At 32.9% G+C, this 17873-nt stretch overlaps 3 protein-coding genes and 1 non-coding gene across 7 annotated transcripts; all 4 read right to left on the bottom strand.

The window, feature by feature from the left end:
- Positions 1-2633: 2633 nt before the first annotated feature.
- LOC102596116 (serine/threonine-protein kinase PEPKR2-like) lies at positions 2634-7292 on the bottom strand. 4 transcript variants are annotated; one of them, XM_015310638.1, is made up of 5 exons: positions 7069-7292; positions 6831-6914; positions 5756-6720; positions 4454-4750; positions 2634-3366 (listed from the first exon to the last, which is right to left on the bottom strand). In XM_015310638.1, exons 3-5 carry the CDS (start codon positions 6495-6497, stop codon positions 3032-3034), a joined length of 1374 nt encoding a protein of 457 aa, XP_015166124.1. In that variant the 5' UTR covers positions 6498-6720; positions 6831-6914; positions 7069-7292; the 3' UTR covers positions 2634-3031. The 4 variants fall into 4 exon arrangements, with proteins under 4 accessions (XP_015166124.1, XP_006351744.1, XP_015166125.1 ...); XM_006351682.2 differs by having other exon boundaries at positions 6807-6914; XM_015310639.1 differs by lacking the exon at positions 7069-7292 and having other exon boundaries at positions 6831-7062.
- A 1020-nt stretch (positions 7293-8312) lies between these two features.
- TRNAL-CAA (transfer RNA leucine (anticodon CAA)) lies at positions 8313-8396 on the bottom strand. The gene has a single exon. It is a non-coding gene; the product is annotated as a tRNA-Leu (tRNA).
- A 537-nt stretch (positions 8397-8933) lies between these two features.
- Positions 8934-10676, bottom strand: LOC102596780 (probable 2-oxoglutarate/Fe(II)-dependent dioxygenase). Its single transcript, XM_006351684.2, has 4 exons — positions 10383-10676; positions 9968-10203; positions 9549-9876; positions 8934-9355 (listed from the first exon to the last, which is right to left on the bottom strand). The coding sequence occupies exons 1-4, from the start codon at positions 10641-10643 to the stop codon at positions 9098-9100; spliced, it is 1083 nt and encodes a 360-aa protein (XP_006351746.2). The 5' UTR covers positions 10644-10676; the 3' UTR covers positions 8934-9097.
- A 1023-nt stretch (positions 10677-11699) lies between these two features.
- LOC102597102 (probable 2-oxoglutarate/Fe(II)-dependent dioxygenase) lies at positions 11700-13600 on the bottom strand. Its single transcript, XM_006351685.2, has 4 exons — positions 13253-13600; positions 12753-12991; positions 12065-12392; positions 11700-11966 (listed from the first exon to the last, which is right to left on the bottom strand). Exons 1-4 carry the CDS (start codon positions 13481-13483, stop codon positions 11703-11705), a joined length of 1062 nt encoding a protein of 353 aa, XP_006351747.2. The 5' UTR covers positions 13484-13600; the 3' UTR covers positions 11700-11702.
- Positions 13601-17873: the final 4273 nt, after the last annotated feature.

A 17873-nucleotide genomic window follows, 5' to 3' on the forward strand; every position in this document is an offset into this window, starting at 1 on the left:
GGGTAATCTGGTAACTCTCATTTCTATCTTTCGTTTTCTTGTCCTTATTCTTTTGTTTGGCCATTTATATAAGAATAAAAGTTGGGTGTTGGCATGGAAACTTCTAGTGACTAGTGAAATATTCACTCCCATTCATAACATTACAGCCCGTCTTAAAATGTATACATAAAATTAATGGATATATAGTGATATTTCTAGTCCACTATGAAATCCTAGATTTGTCTTGCAAAATATTTTTGTGAGAAGTAGAATTTTCCATTTTCATTGCAACTTTGGCGTTTTTACCCTAGAGACACCCTCTGAAAAAAATTGAATGTGTAAAAGATTGCTTGTAATAAACAGATGTGTTTAAGTTCTCGGGGTACGTACCCAAAAGAGAAGAGAAACAAATAAAATGTCCTTCCTTGATGTTTTTATAATTTTATAGTAAAAGCAAATCTAAGCAATTATGACCAAGAGACACATGCCAATATTTTTTGGTAAAATCATAGGTTAGTGCTAAATATATGTAGGTGCAATTGGGATGTTGTACTCTAGACTCTAGTCCTCTTGATAAATGAAGAATAACAAATTATATGGGTCCTAGTATTTTTGTCCTTGAAATGACTGTAACAGTAAAAGTTAGTAGCCATTTTGGAATCATCATCAATTACTATTATATGAAAGAGAGATCTCCTAAGGGGCTCCATTGTCATATTCATCACCCATATGTCTCTTTAATTTACTCCTACTTTTTTTAATACATATAATTGTATGATCTATCAATTTTATATTTTAAGAAGATTTACTTATAGATAACGCACATGTATCATGTATGTTGGCCAAATTATACTCATCGAGGTCTTTTGATAATTACTCATTCCAAAAGATAAATGATAACTCAAAATTATTAAAAAGATGGTAGTTGCAATTGTAAGTAATTATTTTCTTGCTTTACATACTCATTCTTTTTCCATCTTTTAATTGTTGGGACAAAATAAATCCATAAGTTTCAATCAAGTTACAAACAGACGGTAAATAGGGATGGGAAGAGAAAAACATCAAAATCGACTTCAATCATTAAAAAGATATTTAGACTCAAACTGGTAGTATGAATTGATGAATTAATAGTTCCTTGTGAAGAAGGATGTCTCCATAATTAATTGTCATTTTCTCTGATAAGTAAGTCTCCTCTAATTTTAATATATTCTACTTGTCTTTAATTTAAGACGACAAAATTTAAAAAAATTATTTTTAAATTTCATGTCGAGTAAAAAAAAAAATAGAAACAGGAAAATACTATTTTATTATTAGAAGAAGTGAAAGAGGGCAAAATCCGCCTCCTCCTCATCATCAGAGTAATAAGAAAAAAGAAAATAATACCAAGGAAGTGAATAGTGGTGGAAATGGTGCCACGCCAAACTATTGAGGCTGCAAATATATAACAAATACTTTGCTGGATATTATCTCTTATGTCAAGTGAGGCGACATCAAGTAATACTTTCTACACACCAATTAAAGATGATATGGCGATAGAATTTCTAACGCAGTACTAGTTTTTCGTTCGATAGACACTTAAACTTACATAAAATTGAACAAATAAACACAAACATTCTATATGTCAGTTCACATGTGAAACACTTAAACTAATTTGTATTATGTAATATAAAACGTATGTCTACTTGTTCAATTTTATATAAATTTAAATACTAATCGGTTAAGGGTCAAATTTAGAAACCACGTTATATATTTCCTTTATTTTTCAAAGGCATAATACATAAACATGACCCTTAACTTGACATCAGTTGGCAACTATGACCTTTAACTTTCGATGTGCACAAGTAGGCACTTAAACTTATATAAAATTGAGCAAATGAACACATTCGTCCTACATGACACCCTACATGGCAAATTTGTGTCGTACATGTATTATGCCATGTAGGACACTTGAGTCTACTTGTTCAATTTTATACAAGTTTAAGTGACTACTTGTACACATTCAACATTCAAAGTTAGAGGGCATAGTTGTTCGTTGAAGCCAAGTTAAGGGTCATGTTTATGTATTATGTTTTTTTTCAAATCTAACTTTCAAATGAATGACATGGGTCCAACTAGGTCTTCCAACATATATTCATTGCCTATGCCCCACTTCGATATGGACACATTTCCCATTTTATTTGATCTATTTATTTTATATATATTTTTGGCTTTAGCTTATCTAAACTTTAATATTTGCTCTAGTAGTGGGGCTTTGATTGTTTCCCTAGTTGACATTTTCAACATCTGAAGGAACCTTGGAAAAGGAAAGTGAGGCCAAATCAGTGTCTTATGACATAAACTGTAATTTGACTGGCTTTGGTGTGAAAAAAAATGGACCAAATCTGAAGTTGTTTCCAGTTCTTGTTTGATATCTTCAAATAGAAATGCAAATAGTTGTCTTCCTACTAGTAGGCAGCAGGACAATATCTCCGTTAACGGAACCTGTGTATTGATAAAAAGTGCAGCACCTTGACATACATATTGGACCTCCAGATTAAAGAAGATGGATGATTTTGAATCCAAACACAGAGATAGGGGACTGTTTTAGGTATTTTCAAAGAGAAAAAGCCAAAACAGCTCCTTATCTTTGGGCAAAAACCCACAGTGAATCCTTGTTTTCTCACATGGAGCACCAATCTTAATCAAGATTGATACCAAATGCATCATATCTATCACCATTGAATGTTTTCTTACAACGTTCCAATAGAAATGAGTCAGAAAACACGCCTTATTTACATAATACACACACACACACACACACACACTAACTTATAAGTTAAGACATGTTATGAATTCACATGACAGAAGCAACTCCAAACTAGTCGAGTATGATCTGACAGGTTTGTTTATTAATGATTATTTATTCTAGAGCCAAAGGTTAAATGAAATCAGTTCACCATTTACCACTTCATGTAGTTGTGAAGTCAAATCAATGGACATGCTGTGCTACACCGTTACTTCAAAGGGATACCTTTACAAGGGGAACACTACATGCTGCTGCAGGTCATACCCGTCAGAATGCTGTACAGAGGTGGTTAGCTTGTATGTTAGGGGAGCATTCTTGATCGATTGTTCTGGCTGGGCTGCATATTCTGCTTCTCTTTGGCTCTGATATCTTCATGTGTGAAACAGCCACTGTGAGAGCATCGATAAAACCAGAGTCTTCACCTTCAGGAATCTTAGACGAACTACCAGATGTTAAAGATGAACCAAAGTCATCACTGAGAGAGCTAAAGGCTAAGTTTCTTCTCTCTCGCTCTATCCTAGTAGTAGCAGTCAGCTGGCTTCTAATTGGCTTTGCATGATACTTCAATGTGGGTGCAGTGTAAAACAAAATCCATGGATGTCCTGTAAGAAAAGAAAAATGGAATCATCAAAATTTAAAAGAGACATCAGACAAAGGTGGGATATAGACATTTGCAACTTTTGCTTGTCATGATATTAGTGCAATGCGTTTATTCTGAAAAACAGTGGAAAACAAAGATGGATATAATCAAAATACAAATAATATCAACTCTTAACAGGTAGTCTTTACCCCGCCATCCCCCCAAAACCCAAAGTAGCCCACTTAACAAGGCAATTAATGGGCCTGTTACAGCGAATGCCAACTTGAGCATATTACCCAAGGGAAACAAACAATCTGCCAGATATATTCAATTGCTCAGGGCATGATGAATATGACAACCAATAGCTGAATGATCCAGCAAATTCAACTGAATAATTGATCAGAACTCCATGCTTCTACGCCATATCCAAAAAGTTCCAACAGATTATGTTGGATAACCTTGCAGAGCAAGTATGTCAAAGAAAAACTATGTTACCCATCACTAGATCTGTCAACAGGGATGTACAGGTAAATACACAGGACTGGTCCATCAACACCAGGATTTTTTACAAATTATATTCTTGTGGTGATGGTTTCATTGAGGCTTCCGTGATAAAAGGAACTATAGTTAACCCAAACTGAGTCTTCTGGACATGCAATTCCAACACCATAGCTTATAACTTGTTCACAGGGATAAAATAGAGACCTATTCCAATTCGTGAGATGAGGCAACGTGTCTTCAGCTGAAGATTAATATATTTAATAGATTCTATAGTGTTTGAAGCGATTAAGCACAAATCTATCACCCTCCGCGCACCCCAAGGTGAGGTGAGGCATAGACATAGACCTGTTTAAGAAAAAATCCAGTGTTGTCATTTAACAGAGTAGACGAATAATCAGTCGTATTTCATATTCTACTTGTAAGGCAAGACACAGATGCTGCTAAATAATGCTCCAGAGGTAGATCCAAAGCACTTCATCCAGTCCTAGTTCTCTTTGATGATTACATTTCATTAAAAAAAAAAAAAAAACCCGATAAAAGAATATAAGGTATAAAGTCAACTCATCATAGCAACAGTTAAGAAAGGAAGAGATCTGAAGGCTACTCACTTAGTACTTCGTCAGCACTGTACCTTGCTGAAACATCCCTTGTCATCATACAAGAAAGCAGATCACGAGCTGGTTGTGATACAGATTCCCAAGCTCCACCACTGAAATCAAGGTTCTCCTCCTTAATCGCACTGAATATAGATTCCAAAGAATCACCTTGAAATGGGAGCAAGCCCACCAAAAGTGCATGTAGGAGGACACCTACACTCCATATGTCCACTTTCTCTGTGTAATCACCTAGCAGAACCTCAGGAGCAACATAAGCTGGACTTCCAACTACTCCAGTCAAGCTCTGACCTACGAGCACAATAAATAATTGAGCATTTTGAATACATCATTAGCTTACAAAAGAAACACACACACAACCGCTTCACCCAGTTTAGTGCAATGAATCCTCCAAGAAGAACTAGAATGACTTAAAATAGAAATTTAATGATGCGCTCACAAGAGACAACATGAACATAGCTAACATCCTGTGCGACAAAGAGTTGCGACCAACAAGTAAAGACCCATCATCCAACATTGCATTAAATTCCAAAATGTTTCTAGTCTTTCATGTGCATAATCTGAGGTAAACACCTCCCAAACTAACTCGGTAAAATGACCAAGCAAGGGTATGGATAAAAATCAAGGGTTTAGGATAAGAACTGTCATTTTTAAAAAAAAAGAGAAATCCTTTGATTGAACCTAATTGGACATGGTGCAAAAAGTGAAGATACACATGAATTTTTCATGGATTAGCACATTTTTGTGAAAGGTAAAGCTTAACTTCTAGCAAAAAAGGAATAACCGCACATACAAGGAGTATACTGGAAAAAGACATATTTGAATGCACACTTGGATAGATTGAGGGTGATAATGCACACTCTACAACATTTCATTCCCATCAAGGTTTGAGAAAAGTTTGAAATGTTCCAAAATATTTCTGCAAATGAAAATTAAGAAACTTGGAAAATACGTGGACAAGTGATTTCAGTTTTCTAAGAACATATTTTAATTGCAAAATAAAAGGAAATAATTGTAAACAAAGGCAATCATACAAAGATGTTCTGAATCCCCATATAAGTTCATCTTTCTTGGGTGCAAGGAGTAATGCAGATCGGTGATTTGGGATCACCAAGAAGCACCGCACTTGAGGAGCACAAATTAACAATTTCAGCCTTAGATTAAAAACAGCTAGTCAGACAACAATATGTAGACATAATAATATAGGGTGTGTTATCTGATTCACGTACACTAAATAGAATAATATGAACAATGCCAGCAAATCAAATTCAAATAGAGGAGGTCATCTTGAATTACCATATGAAATTCTCACAGCTAGCCCAAAGTCTGAAACCTTAACTTGTCCAGAGGTTGTAAGGAGGACATTTTCAGGCTTTATGTCCCTGTGCACAACACCCATCTCATGGCAGTATCTGATAACCAGCATGAGATCTTTGATCACATTAGCAGCTTGTTGCTCAGGGTATCGCCCAACCCTAGCCATTTGGTCAAGCAACCTTCCTCCTGAGCAAAGTTCCATAACAAGATAAAAAGATTCAGCATCCTCATACACAGCCTTCAGTGTCACAACACCTGGATGCCCAGAGAGATGCTGCATTATCTCAACTTCACGGTGAATGATCTCTTCCCCCTTTAGCAGAGTCTTGCAAGCATGTTTTTCCCCACTCAACTTTCTCTGACATAATAGAACAGACCCAAATTTCCCTCGTCCAATAACATCTCCCATCTCGTAATCCTGCTCAATCTTCTTCTTCCGCCCCAATCGAGTAGCTGAATCAAGACAGCCTATTTTCCTTTTAAGACCTCGTCCAGGTGAGCGTGAACGTGCACTCCCACAAGACGGGGCAGTAGCTACTCCAGTAATGATATTCTTCCTACAAAAGCTGTCATCTTCAACCACAATTTCCCTAGATTTCTTTTTCCTTTGAGAATAATCCTCCAAGGATAAATGTGACCTGACTACTGTCAATAGACTCTCATCTTTTTGACAAACCACTGAAATTTCTACTCCCTTTCTCTTCTTGCCCAAGTTCTCCATGCAAAAGATTAAAGTAATTAAACTTCCTATAAATCATAAGCAGACCTCCAACCTACATCTAACCAAAAGGCACATAAATCGTCAAATTCACTAGCTTGTCAAAACTATAAAACTATCTCCTCCAATTTACTACTTCAGTTCTAATAGCCCAACCAGTACAAGATCTACCGACCAAATAATGAAGAACACCGGTGCATAAAAAGTTCCAACTTTTTGTTACATTCTGCAATATCAAGAAAAGGGTATGCATGAAAACAAAAAATAATCACAAAACAAAAGAAACAAGAAAAATAGAAAAGTGGTAAGAACCTCTTAAGGCGAAATGCCTCTTACTCCTTTTCCTGCGACTCATTTGAGCGAACAGTTCCAAGGTAAAAGACATGTCTATGGTCCTACCTTTCAGAGGATATAGCTAGTCTGAAAGGGAAAAATACGAACACCCACTAGTTGGGTCAGGTATATGAATCCCCAATAGCAAACATATCAAAAGTGAAACCCTAAAAATAGTTCGATTAACGAAGCATATAGACTGAAAATCAGAGATGGAAAATTAATAGTATCTTTTGTTTACCTTCATACAGACGAAATGTAGTGGAGAAGGAGTGAAGAAGGGTTTTTGGTGTGAGGAAAAAGATGACCACTTTTCCGGTACAGACACGTGATTCTGAAACTGCCACTTCACTATTCGCGCCGATCAGCGTCTTTCGACGCCTCAGGTAACGCCACGTCACTAAATCAATTCAACATGACTTCCACTATCAACCTTCCCACTTAAGTTGTGGTTTTGTAACGACAATTTTTTTTCCATGCCGTTCCTATTAGAGGTAAAACACTTTATAATAAAAAGTAATTTGTATTTTGATTCAAATTTGAAATATCTGATTACTATTCGACCATTAGTTGTAACCACAAATATTAGTTAAGCTTTGAAAACACACTATTGTATACTCTATTTGGTCGTTTTGTGAAGCCTATAAAAAAATATAGTGTTAAATTAATAATACTCCATGTATTGAGATTATTTTTTATTTAATATTTAATTTGGAGTATTGAAAACAAGGTGTGAGTAAGCCATAAAGTTTTAATTTGAATTGATAGAATAACGTAATGACACAAAAATATATGTAGAAATCAAAAGTTTAAGAAACTTAAAAAAAATCACAAGCATGTTTTTACCACTACAAGTATAAAAGTAAGTACTTCAATAGTGTTAAAATTATTATGAGATACAAATCATAATGTTTTTAACTTTAAAATAATTAAAATCACAAATTCTTAAAAGATGTTATTAAACTACATATTTTCCTATTGAATTCAATACTCAATAAACTTTTTTCTTAAATAATTTTTTTAATTTTATGGCTCGTTATTTGATTTGTATTTCTACAAATGAATTGGATGAACTCCGGACATTAAGGTGTAGGTGTGCTGAAAACATACAATCAAACGCTTGAGGCATAAGCACAAGACTCAACTTTTGCAAATGTCCCCATCTAAAAGCAAGCGTAGAACGACTCTCTGATAGAGCCTTTTAAAACAATGTGATAAACAACCTATGTAGCAGAAGCAGGAAAGATTAGATCAGGAGCAAGAAAGAAGGATGTTCATCATATAGTGGTGTGAGGAAATGGAATTGCAGCAGCCATCACATTAGTTGTTGCTTCTTTAACGTCAGAATATAATTGTAGTCTGAACTTTTTACTTAGACAAGAAAAAGAGAGAAATAAAAATAAAGGTAAAACTGTTTTATTAGTAAAAAATAAAATAAAGAGATAAATACAAAAAAAGGAAAAAATAATAAAATAAAAAATATTTTGTCAGAAGTGGGATTTGAACCCACGCCCTCTTACGAAGACCAGAACTTGAGTCTGGCGCCTTAGACCACTCGGCCATCCTGACTTATTTGTTAAAGTTTATTAAATATTACAATATGAATTATAATTGGTAATGTGAACAGTTGGGCAAGTAATCCCAGTACTTGGTTGGGACCATAAGCTGCTGGGCTGTTGTCATTAAAGCAGTAGAAAAGGTCCAACTCCAGGTCCAATAAAGCTTTGTCCAACTAGCTTTCTGATATGCTGTTAAATTATTATTTTATTTTTGGGCAAAGAGGTAAAGCAAATAACCAAACATAATCTTGTGTTAGTAAACAAGGGAAAAATTGTACAAATAAGATTGTTTTGAACACAATTCCAAAATCAGATTTTCTAATAAAAGTTAGCCAGGATCTGTTACTTCTAAAAATTTATTAAATATCCATACACAAACAAATTGTGGGTTGTAGAAAGAGAAAAACACCAAAAATAATAAAATAAAAACAAAAACGTCGGAAGTTTGGAGAAGCAATTGATTAATCTTCCATTTGAGTAGGAGTCATCAACTTGGACATGCAATGGTCCTACTTCACTAGCATCACATCACCCTCTTATCCGAAAATGACATTTAATTTGAAGATATACATATAAACAGACCCTGCTAAAACGTTTACTAATTTAAAAGATTACACGTTAAACTATAGTATTTATAATATTAATTGAAGTTCCATAATACTAGTATATCATCAAACACTTGGAAACAAGAGGAAAAATATATAAAAACACTCAGCTCCTTGGGATTTTAACTCTTTCCAAACAGGATTTTGTATTAAGTTGGTTGCTCTGTTGCATCTCCAAGTAATCCTTGTACTTCATTGGAATATAATAAGCTGATGGGCTATTCTCTTTTTCCATCAATGGAGAAGCTGGCCTCACAATTGTGTCTAATGATGGACCATGAGCTACCACTACTGATATCCTTGTTACTTTGTTGTTCACCACTGCTCTGTGTACATTGCTCTTGTACTTCCCATTACTAAATATCTACCACATTAAAAAAAAAAACGATTTCAAATATCATCAAATTCTAAGTCTTGAAGTAACAGTAAAGTAACTTGTTATTTCAATCTTACTATAAATAGAACAGTTGAACTGAACTCAATACTTTAAAGGCTGATGATTAATGTTTAAATCACGCACCTTTGTGACTTTAGACATGAAAAGGGGATTCAATTACCTCAAGATGATCGCCGGTGTTAACCAAGAGAGAGTTAGGAAGGGCATTGACATTAATCCATTTGCCTTGATGCTGAACCTGGAGACCTCCAACTTGGTTATGAATGAGAAGTGTTAAAAGGCCATGATCTGAATGAGGTGGCATACCCATTGTAAGTTCAGGTTGAGGACAAGGTGGATAGTAATTTCCAACAAAGATTTGAAGCCCTGATTCCAACTCTAAATCTTTGTCCAAGTAACTTTCTTCAAGCCCTAAACTTTCAGAAATGCCTCCTAGTAACTTTCTTGCCACTTCCCGGAGTTTCTCACTATACTCCAACATAATATCCCTGTTAAATTAACACTATCGAGTCACAAAAAGTTACATTATAAGGGATTGGTTGCGTTGTTATGTTATAACTGTCAGTGTATATAAGTTACCTGTAGGGTTGTGGTTTGGTGGGAGAGTGAAAATGAGGATGGACAAATACCTTGAGAAAATCTCTCCAAAAGAAGACATTTTCTTTACAAGTATTAAAACTTGTACCATATCTTATAGGATCCAACACATGCTTCCCAGTAAACTTGTGTTTTTCTTCCTCTGGTAAATTGAAAAATTCAGAAGTACAATCAATCACTGACTTCATCAGATTTTCTGGTATGCCATGGTTCACTACCTGCACTCATTTAATTTGCACAAAACAAATTAAAAAGACCACTATTATACTTCCTCTGTTTCAATTTGTGACATTCGTGATGTTTTTCAAAATACTAACTTCTAGTAGTACTTTTTATGTACATACATAGGTTCTAACGTGACTTCGAAATTAGTTAGTTTAATCGTCGTACTACGTACCATGAAGAAGCCCCAATCTTGACAAGCTTTGGCGAGGTGGTGGATGGCTGTGGAACGTTGATGAGAATCATGAGAGGTGAGTAGAGAAAAATCAACAATGGGGATTGAATCTGAATCATCAATATCATTTGTAGCAGAGGAATTGCTATAACAAGAGTACTTATGAACATAATTACAAGGTATGAAACGCAAATCAGGTGATTCAGCAAGCTCTTTGATATTGGATGGTTTAACCACAAGTGGAGCTGTAGCCTCCTCCATTTATAATTTCTGAAAATGCTTGAAAGTTTAAAACAGAGGTTGATAATTTATAGCCATGTTGTAGAATTTGTAAAATTCCTTGCGGGTAATGTCAACATCCTACTTATAGCAACACCCACAGAGAGAAGTTGATAGTTTATTTTTTATTTGTGGATTTAATTAAAAAAATAAAGTTATATTTTTACTATCCGCTATAGCTTTTGATCCTAACACCTTGTTTAAGGGCTTAAATTGGATGATTCTTGACTCACTTTTTTTTCCTTAAAAAAGTAAAATGAATTTACAAAGTATCAAAGAAATAAAATGCTTTCACGTAACTTATCTTTGTTATTTCGTGAGACTCGAATTAGGTACACGTTATCCTCATCCATCCATCAACAACCACTAACTCATATGATCATATCTAGTAACAACGGACGTCGGACGGGATTGTTAAAGTGAACCAACAACTTACTAATTCCTCCATTTCAAAAATAAAATTTAGTTTTTTTAAAAAAAACTCTTTAATTAAATTTAACGTTTTATATGACACGTTTACAATCACAAGATTAAATAATATTTTGATATATTTACATATATCTTTAATTTAATACCATAAAATTTCTTTATATTTCTTATACTCCATGCTAAGTATATGTGATTTGACAAATGGAAGCTAGCAAACTTTTTAGAGATTCGAATTTAATCGAGTAATAATTCGATAACAATTATTAAAAAATTGCATTTTATCAAATATTTTTTTCATGAACGTCAGCCTAAAAATACCCAATATTGTTAACAAGTAATAAATCAAATTTTTAAAAAAAAACATCGAGGATTTTTTTTACCGAACATGCCAAAAAGAGGAGAGTAATGTTGTTGCCTACTTAACTCCCTAGGGCCACAAAAAAGGTAAAGAGAACGTAAAGGTTTAAGACACCTCAATCGTTTTTTATTTTTTTTTATTTTTATTGCTAAATTGGTATTTAATTATGAATACATTTAAAAAGAGAGTACATATTTCTTGAGACAAGTCGACTGAAACAAAATGAAATAAAGTCCTTTTTTTTTTTTTTCTTTTTACTTCAATGGTAGTGAATTAATCTTGATTCTGTCCAAACATGACTTTCCATCAAGTGGATTTGTCTGCTGTATCTCCACATATTCACTGTATTTCTTGGGTAGATAGAGTGGTGGAAACCTTTCATTTTGGATTAGAGGTGAAGCAGCTGGACTCACTGTGGCATTCATAGCTGGGCAATTTGCAATTCCTATTGATATCCTTTCCATTTTGTTCACTACCGCTCTGTGCAAAACACTCTTGTACTTCCCATTCGTAAATATCTGTCCCAAAAAAAGAAAGAAGAAGATGTATCATATTGCACATAGTAAATATTAACATTTTAGACAACCATCTAGTATCCGTTATCGATGTATTATACCTCGAGGTGATCGCCAGTGTTAACCAAAATAGAGTTGGGAATGGGATTGATATTGATCCATTTTCCATTGTGTTGTATTTGTAATCCTCCAACATCATTTTGTATTAGAAAAGTTAAAAGGCCAAAATCTGAATGGGGTGGAAGGCCCATTACAAGTTCGGGCTGTGGACAAGCTGGATAATAATTTGCAACAAACACCTCGTAACCCGAGTCCAGATTCAGGGATTTGTTCATCAACTCTTCTTCCAATCCTAAGCTTTCTGATATTCCTGATAGTAACTTTCTTGCCACTTTTCTCGATTTTTCACCATACTCACCTAAAACTTCTCTGTTAAATTAAACCATACAACATAAAATATAAAGTTATGATATGTCCAATATAAATATTTTTGAAAGAGCAGCTAGCTTAATGAAGATTTCGGAACCAATAAAATTGTCGCAATCGCACAGGCCCAACTCCGACAAGAGTGACCCATTGATTGTTTCATGTCACATATCAAAATGTGGATTTTTCAAAGTTCATAGGAAGATTCTTCCGGTTGTTATTGTCTTTCACAAATTTAAATTGACAAAAGACTATACGAAAAAGATACTAATAAGTTGCAATTTATCTCATATTAATATCATAAAAAGTTATATAGTTTAAAATATTAGTTAAAAAGCACACAAATTGAGAGACAGAAAATACCTGAAATTATTGGGTTGGTCGGGGCAATGAAGTTGAGGATGAAGAGAGAGTTTAAGGTAATCTCTCCAATAAGTAGTGATGTCCTTAGAAGTATAATTAAAGCTAGTTCCATACTTTATTGGATCAAACATTTTTTCCCCTTTGTACCTCCATTTGTCCTCCTCTCCCATTAAGAAGAATTCTTTTATCACCCCAATCAACTCCTTCATCAAACTTTCTTCTATTCCATGGTTCACAACCTGCACTCAAACAATTCCTCTATCACACAAACACCATACTACTCTCTCTCTTTCAAAAAGAATGGTCTAGTTTGACTTGAAACGAAGTTTAAGAAAAAAAAGATGACTTTTTAATTAATTTTGTGGTTCTAAATTAAAGTTATGTCAAATATACCAAAATATTCTTTAATTTTGTTGGATGAAACATGTCACGTGAAAAGTTGAAGTTAAGTGTTGCCAAAAAAAGAAAAGGGTCATTCTTTTAATATATATACTACATACCATGAAAAATCCCCATTGTTGACAAGCTCTTCCAAGTTGTTGAATGACTTTGGAGTGTTGATGAGGGTCTTTTGAGGAAAGGAGGGAAAAATCAATGATGGGGATTAATGAATCATCATGATTAGTGTCAATAATGGCTGGTGATGAATATTTATGATGATTATCAACATAGTAATTACAAGGTACTGCTTTTAAATTGGGCAACTCAGATACTAATTTCACGCTTCTCATAATGTTATAAGTAGCTAGCAACCTTATTTTTTGAATGTGTGTTGAGGAATAATGGCAATGGCCTTGACATGTATATATACACTTATTTATGTCAATTTGAACGGCTCTTACATTATCTATATAACACTATAATAAACCATATAAGACATTACGTGGGGAGTTGTTATATTGACTACATCCACAAGACCAGGCTTAACCCATCGGTGACCCCTTAAAGTTGACACTGAGTTTTACTTAGACACCTCAATTAAGGCTGGGCACTGGACCGGAATGAACCGGTACCGGACTGGAACGTGACAATTTGACCGGGTTGTTGACTGGTACCGAGATGAACGGGACCGGGATGGAGGCTCGGTTCCGTCCCGTCCCACTATATACCGGGATAGAATCGGAACAGATCGAAATTGACCGAGATGGGATAAACGGGACATCACATATAGCTAATTATTTTTTTTGAGTTATTTTGAATTACGAAAATATGAATGTTTTTTATTTTCTAAGTTTATTAGTTTATAGTATTTAAGTTTTAAAATTCATAATGTAATTTTACTTAAGTTTATTTTAAAGATATTTTAAAATTTTACTTATATAAGTTTGTAAGTTAAGTTTAATAATGTTTTTTTTAAAAAGTTTTTAAGCTTATGTTATAAGTTTTCAAGATTTGAATCTTTTGAAGTTTATAAGTTATTAAGTTATACTTATAACTTGTAATATAAATAACTTAAGTCTGTAAATATTAGATACGCAATCTAAAGTTACTATATTTACACAGATCTTTGCTTAATAGACTAAAATGAAATTAATTATGAACTAATGAACGAGCATATCAACAATAATCTGCCTAATCAAATTGAACGAATTGTGTTTTCTTTATTAATTTTGTAACTTCTATTTGTAGTGAAAAAGAACATTTTAAAGATGTGTGATTATATGCTAGCAAATGAATTTATTTTCGGTCCCTAAATAACATGGGATTGAATTATTCAGTTCGGAGTGATAGTGATCTAAGGGGTCGTTTGGTACAAAAATTAATAACGCAGGGATTAGTAATGTAGGAATTAGTAGTGCAGAGATTAGTAATGCATGGTTTATTTTTATCAACTGTTTGGTTCATTGTTTCCAACCTCATCTTGTGTTTGGATTAAAACTATTTAAAAATCTTCTTTCCAATTATACCCTTGAATTATTATGTAATTGGGTCAAGGTAGATAATTGTCGGACAATATTTTTTTTTTATGACTTTCTAATTAGCTATGAGAAGAACAATTTTATTGTCATGTTTTCTATTTTTTCACTTGAATTATTCGAGGATAATAAATTGTCATCTTAATAAATTGATCAATCACAAAATGTCAATTTTCAATTTAAAAAACATAAACCATCTACTTTTAAAATTGAAAAGACGGTAAACAATGTAAAATTGAATAAACCATCTACATTTACACATAAAAATTGCAAGTTATAGTTTTAATATGTATGTAATATTTTAGATTGTTCGAAATACAAATAACTAGAAAACCACACAAATATATATATATAAGATCGCAAACGTCACGTAGTGATATATTTGCCTTTTAATTAGTAAATGTTAAATAACTCACATTTCAAATTTGTATTGAATTTATTTAATTAGTAACAAACAACTCTCTCTAAATAATTTGTAAGCTAATTTATTTAAATAAATTTGCTAGTACAAATATAAAACATAAAATAAACAAAATAATTAAAATGATTTGAGGGATATTTTTATCTTTACATAGACTTATTCCATGGTATTATATCTTGTGTATTACTAATACCTCCAAATGGAAGTTATTAGTAATATATCATATAATATCATGTAGGATGTATAATTAATCCATGTATTAATTATAGGGAAAATTGTACATAATGGCAAACTATTAATTCAAATTAAATGGTATAATCACACTTTGATTTAATTGTGTCCTGTATCAAACTGTTTGCTAGCGCCTCTCTCCCTCAAACTCTCGCTCGCCACTCTCCTCTCTCGCTCACTCTCTCTGTGCTCGCCTCTCTCGCTCTATACACAAAAGTGTATAAATTGCGTTTCTGTTTGTATAAAGCGAGAGAAAATTGTATATACACATGCAAATACATATATATTCGTCCTATACACTTATAATTATACAATAAAAATATTTCTCTGCCCAGTTCTCTTTTGTCTTTCTCTCTTTCTCGTTTATACAACAGAATTGTATAAATTGCGTTTCTGTTTGTATAAAGCGCGAGAAAATTGTATATACACATGCAAATACATATATATTCGTCCTATACACTTATAATTATACAATAAAAATATTCCCCTGCCCAGTTCTCTTTTGTCTTTCTCTCTTTCTCGTTTATACAACAGAATTGTATAAATTGCGTTTCTGTTTGTATAAAGCGCGAGAAAATTGTATATACACATGCAAATACATATATATTCGTCCTATACACTTATAATTATACAATAAAAATATTCCCCTGCCCAGTTCTCTTTTGTCTTTCTCTCTTTCTCGTTTATACAACAGAATTGTATAAATTGCGTTTCTGTTTGTATAAAGCGCGAGAAAATTGTATATACACATGCAAATACATATATATTCGTCCTATACACTTATAATTATACAATAAAAATATTTCCCTGCCCAATTTTATGCTTGTATAATGTATAATTTATGTTTGTCAACGATTTATACAAACGAACAACAATTTATACAAATGGTCTGCCAGCGAAATTATACAATTCTGAAGAGGAGCCAACGAATTATACAATTGCTTCTTTTTGTATATATGTATAGCTATATATATTTGCTATGGAGCGCAATTATGCAAACTTTGCTATAGCATACAAATATGATTTTTTTGTTTGCTATATGTGAAAGTTTCTCTTAATTATACATAGGCTCAAATTTCTACTAAATATAGTACTAAATACTACCATACATAATAGATGGACCATTTCTTTTAATGCGACCTACCAAACTACCGAGAAAAGAAAAGTCGGACACTGCAATAATGTTCTTAGTATTTATTTTCACGTGAAATATATTGTACTATGTAATTGAAAGATGTAGACTGTTGATGTTAACTTATGAAAATACAATGAAATTTTGAGGTCCAATCAATTCATAATTCACATATACGTGTCAGGATAACATACACGCATTTTACGATAATTAAGTTGAATTACAATAATCGATAATTCTGTGCCTGTATATAATTTAGGAAAACGAATACGTGTACTCCAAAAAGAAAAAATATTTATAAGTGGCTACTCTCTTACTGTTATACCCCTCGTTTTTAACTATTAATTCGTGTCTACTGTTTGATACTATCAAAATATATATATTTACTCAGATGATATTAAAGAGGAAAAAAGAATTCTTTAGTGAAAACACTACTCAGTTATTCATTAATATCATTGGAATATATATTTATGTATATACTGTGATGACATCATGGTGAAAGAGGATGTGTTTTAATGAAAAGACTGTTCAATTACCGCTTGATATTACCATAATATATAGATACCATCAGAGTATATATATACTCCGATGATATCAACAATAGTTCAGTAATAGGACAAGGGGACAGTCAAGTAAATAATTTGGATGTGGGTCTATTAGATAAATATGTTGAGTTAGGTCCAATTTGGATAAATATTTTGCCTAATGAGTCTAATTAGTGTAGTTTTCCCTATAATCTAAGTATGGAGTAGTTTGACCTTCTCTTCTTTTAATTCGTCTGTGTATATTATAATAACTTCAAATTAATCTATTTTTAATCTAGCAAAATGTTTGCCAAATAAAGGAGGAATTAGGTAGTAATTTATTTTAAATCTTCTCTTCCTTTATGTTTTTATGTAAAATCTTAAAATGAATTGATAAATTTTCTCATTATGTATTAATTTAACCTAAAGAAATGGAGGATGGTTGGGTATGATTCGAGATATATCTCATAAAACAAGATAATCTTTGATTAATATATTTAATTTTCTTCACCATATAAATTATGAAAGTTAGTACTTTTCGTGTGGGTTTTAATGTCTATTTAACAAACGAAATAATCATGTCTGATTTTGTTTCAAAATTTAGTCAAATTTGACCTTTTATATTTGCGAGCATTGATAAGCAAGTAAATTTAGACAAGAAGAAGTAATATAGAAGTTAACTTGATTAGATCTCATAATTAATCTAATCTAATGCCGAAAGAAATTGTATAAAATAGCAAACTATTAATTCAAATTAAATGTTATAATCACAGTTTGATTTAATTGTAACCCGTAGCAACAATTGCCATTCGCCTCTCTCCCTTGCGAATCTCGCTCGCCACTCTCCCAGATATCGCTCGTCACTCTCTCTCGTCTCTCTCACTTTATACAAACACA

This window comes from Solanum tuberosum, unplaced genomic scaffold (assembly GCF_000226075.1).
Source record: "Solanum tuberosum cultivar DM 1-3 516 R44 unplaced genomic scaffold, SolTub_3.0 scf00136, whole genome shotgun sequence".
In the NCBI taxonomy this organism is placed as follows: domain Eukaryota; kingdom Viridiplantae; phylum Streptophyta; class Magnoliopsida; order Solanales; family Solanaceae; genus Solanum; species Solanum tuberosum.

Coding starts and splice junctions, on each gene's coding strand:
- LOC102596116 (XM_015310638.1), bottom strand. CDS start 6,497: ATGGAGAACTTGGGCAAGAAGAGAAAGGGAGTAGAAATTTCAGTGGTT. Junction 4,751..5,755: donor AGCTGTGAGAATTTCATATG/GTAATTCAAGAT, acceptor TTGTGCTCGTAG/GTCAGAGCTTGACTGGAGTA. Junction 3,367..4,453: donor CAGTGCTGACGAAGTACTAA/GTGAGTAGCCTT, acceptor CTTTTCTTACAG/GACATCCATGGATTTTGTTT.
- LOC102596780 (XM_006351684.2), bottom strand. CDS start 10,643: ATGGAGGAGGCTACAGCTCCACTTGTGGTTAAACCATCCAATATCAAA. Junction 9,877..9,967: donor ACCAAACCACAACCCTACAG/GTAACTTATATA, acceptor TTAATTTAACAG/GGATATTATGTTGGAGTATA. Junction 9,356..9,548: donor ACACCGGCGATCATCTTGAG/GTAATTGAATCC, acceptor TTAATGTGGTAG/ATATTTAGTAATGGGAAGTA.
- LOC102597102 (XM_006351685.2), bottom strand. CDS start 13,483: ATGAGAAGCGTGAAATTAGTATCTGAGTTGCCCAATTTAAAAGCAGTA. Junction 12,992..13,252: donor AACAATGGGGATTTTTCATG/GTATGTAGTATA, acceptor GTTTGAGTGCAG/GTTGTGAACCATGGAATAGA. Junction 11,967..12,064: donor ACACTGGCGATCACCTCGAG/GTATAATACATC, acceptor TTTTTGGGACAG/ATATTTACGAATGGGAAGTA.